This window comes from Populus euphratica, unplaced genomic scaffold (assembly GCF_000495115.2).
Source record: "Populus euphratica unplaced genomic scaffold, PopEup_1.0 scaffold11.1, whole genome shotgun sequence".
NCBI classification, from domain to species: domain Eukaryota; kingdom Viridiplantae; phylum Streptophyta; class Magnoliopsida; order Malpighiales; family Salicaceae; genus Populus; species Populus euphratica.
This window is the reverse complement of record NW_011499878.1, coordinates 1,724,853-1,726,735: the sequence shown is the minus strand read 5'-3', so window position 1 is coordinate 1,726,735 and position 1,883 is coordinate 1,724,853. Positions and strand designations below refer to the sequence as shown.

General features: G+C 36.2%; 1 protein-coding gene across 1 annotated transcript in view; it reads left to right on the top strand.

Moving 5' to 3' along the window:
• Window positions 1-1,102: 1,102 nt before the first annotated feature.
• Window positions 1,103-1,883, top strand: part of LOC105128925 (ethylene-responsive transcription factor 4-like) — a 1,583-nt gene continuing 802 nt past the window's right edge. The window contains exon 1 of the mRNA XM_011030781.1: window positions 1,103-1,877. Within this exon, the coding sequence (XP_011029083.1) occupies window positions 1,450-1,877 (428 nt within the window). The 5' untranslated portion in view covers window positions 1,103-1,449. The remainder of the gene's footprint in view (window positions 1,878-1,883) is intronic.

The following is a 1,883-nucleotide window of genomic DNA, read 5'->3' as shown; positions in this document are numbered from 1 at the left end:
TTTTTTTTATTTTCAATTAAGTATGATAATTTTTTTTTATTATGAATAAATAAGATTTATAAAAATTATATTATAATTATGATATATAATTTTTTTTATTTTCAATTAAGTATGATAATTTTTTTATAAAAATATCCTTAAACAAGTGACTTGCACCCAAAACAAATGATGACAACAACGCGGCCTACTTTCTTGATGGGTCATTCGAGGGACGCGTCAAGCTTTAGAGAAGGACGCGTGTCGACGTATAAATGGTTGGTGTTTACTCTCACTTAACTGTCGGTCAAAAGAGCGATTCAAAAGGCTGTTACTGTGCGAAACGACGATGCGGTGGATGGTAGTGTCTCGGACTTGGTCATTATCCAATCCACTTCCAATCCTTCTGATGTAGCTCAATCCTGTAAGGAGAAAGTGTGATGCACGCGCAGTTTATTATTTGTTTTCTCTTTTATAATCTTTTAATTAATTAACAAACTCTTTTATAATATTCTTTCCATTATTAATATTTACCAAACTTATTTTAAGAGCATTTGGAAACCCTATCAATACGTGTTTTCTAAAAATTTAATTTTTTAATTATAAATTAATATTTTTATGTTTTGAATTGTTTCCATATTTTAATCTCAGAAATAATTTTTTAAAAAATAAAAAATATTATTTTAATATATTTTAACATAAAAAATACTTTAAAAATAACCATAATTATACTACTAAACAGATATTTTAAGTAATAAAAAGACCCAATTATTTACATCATCATTTTTTTAGTGCTAAATATCAAGATTTATAAAAAGAAAAAAAATATGCAACTATTAATTAATGTTTATTTAGCTAATATATTTTGCATACTTATTTTATAAAATAATATGCAATCCAGATTTTCTTTTTATTGCAGAAAGTGAAGGATCACTAACTTTTGAGCTTCATTAACTTAATTAATTATTACCCATTTATCTAAAATAAAGCGTGCATTTATTTATTTACAAAGATAATAATTATCTGTAAACCCAAAAATAAAGGATGCATAGTATGTTAAACCCGCGCACGCCCTTAAAACCAAGCGTGAAACAATCCACACCCACACGCCCCCAAAATTCAAGCCGTGATAACGGCCCCCGTTATCAAAAGCCGTCACAGCACTCACAAATCGCCCACTCATCTTACCAATATTATCTCTCTTTTTTTATTCCTGTCTCCTCCCTTCCTCTCTCTCTCTCTCTCTGTTAGGCGGCGCCACCCCTTGAGTCAAATTCTTCATTGACCAGACTCTATAAAATCACACCCTCTTCCTCCCCTTCCTCCCAGAATACACAAAACCATCATCACCATCGATGCTTAACCCTAACCTTCACTGTACACTTAATTTCTCGAGAATCTTTACAATTCACATGTTTCACTAGCTCTAACGTATTGTGATTCTAGATTATTTCCTGGCGGGCATTCAAGAGAATGGCACCCAAGAAGCTTAATGCCAGCAACAGTAGCTGTTTCAAGAAAACAAGTGGGGATCATGACAAGAAAGAGATACATTACAGGGGAGTGAGGAAGAGGCCGTGGGGGAGGTATGCTGCTGAGATAAGGGATCCCGGGAAGAAAAGCCGGGTCTGGCTGGGTACTTTTGATACGGCGGAGGAGGCTGCTAAAGCCTACGATAAAGCGGCGCGTGAGTATCGGGGTGCTAAGGCGAAGACCAACTTTCCTTTTTCCGGGGAGGTGGTTAATTATGACGATGATAAGCAGAGTTCTAGCCAGAGCAGCACCGTTGAGTCGTCGAGCTCTCCGGTTGTTTCTGCTGCGGTGACCCGCCAGGTTGGCGGTGGAGGAGCGGGCGGGGTTGTGGGGATGGGAGCGTTTCCTTTTGTGTACCAGCAGCAGCAGCAGGA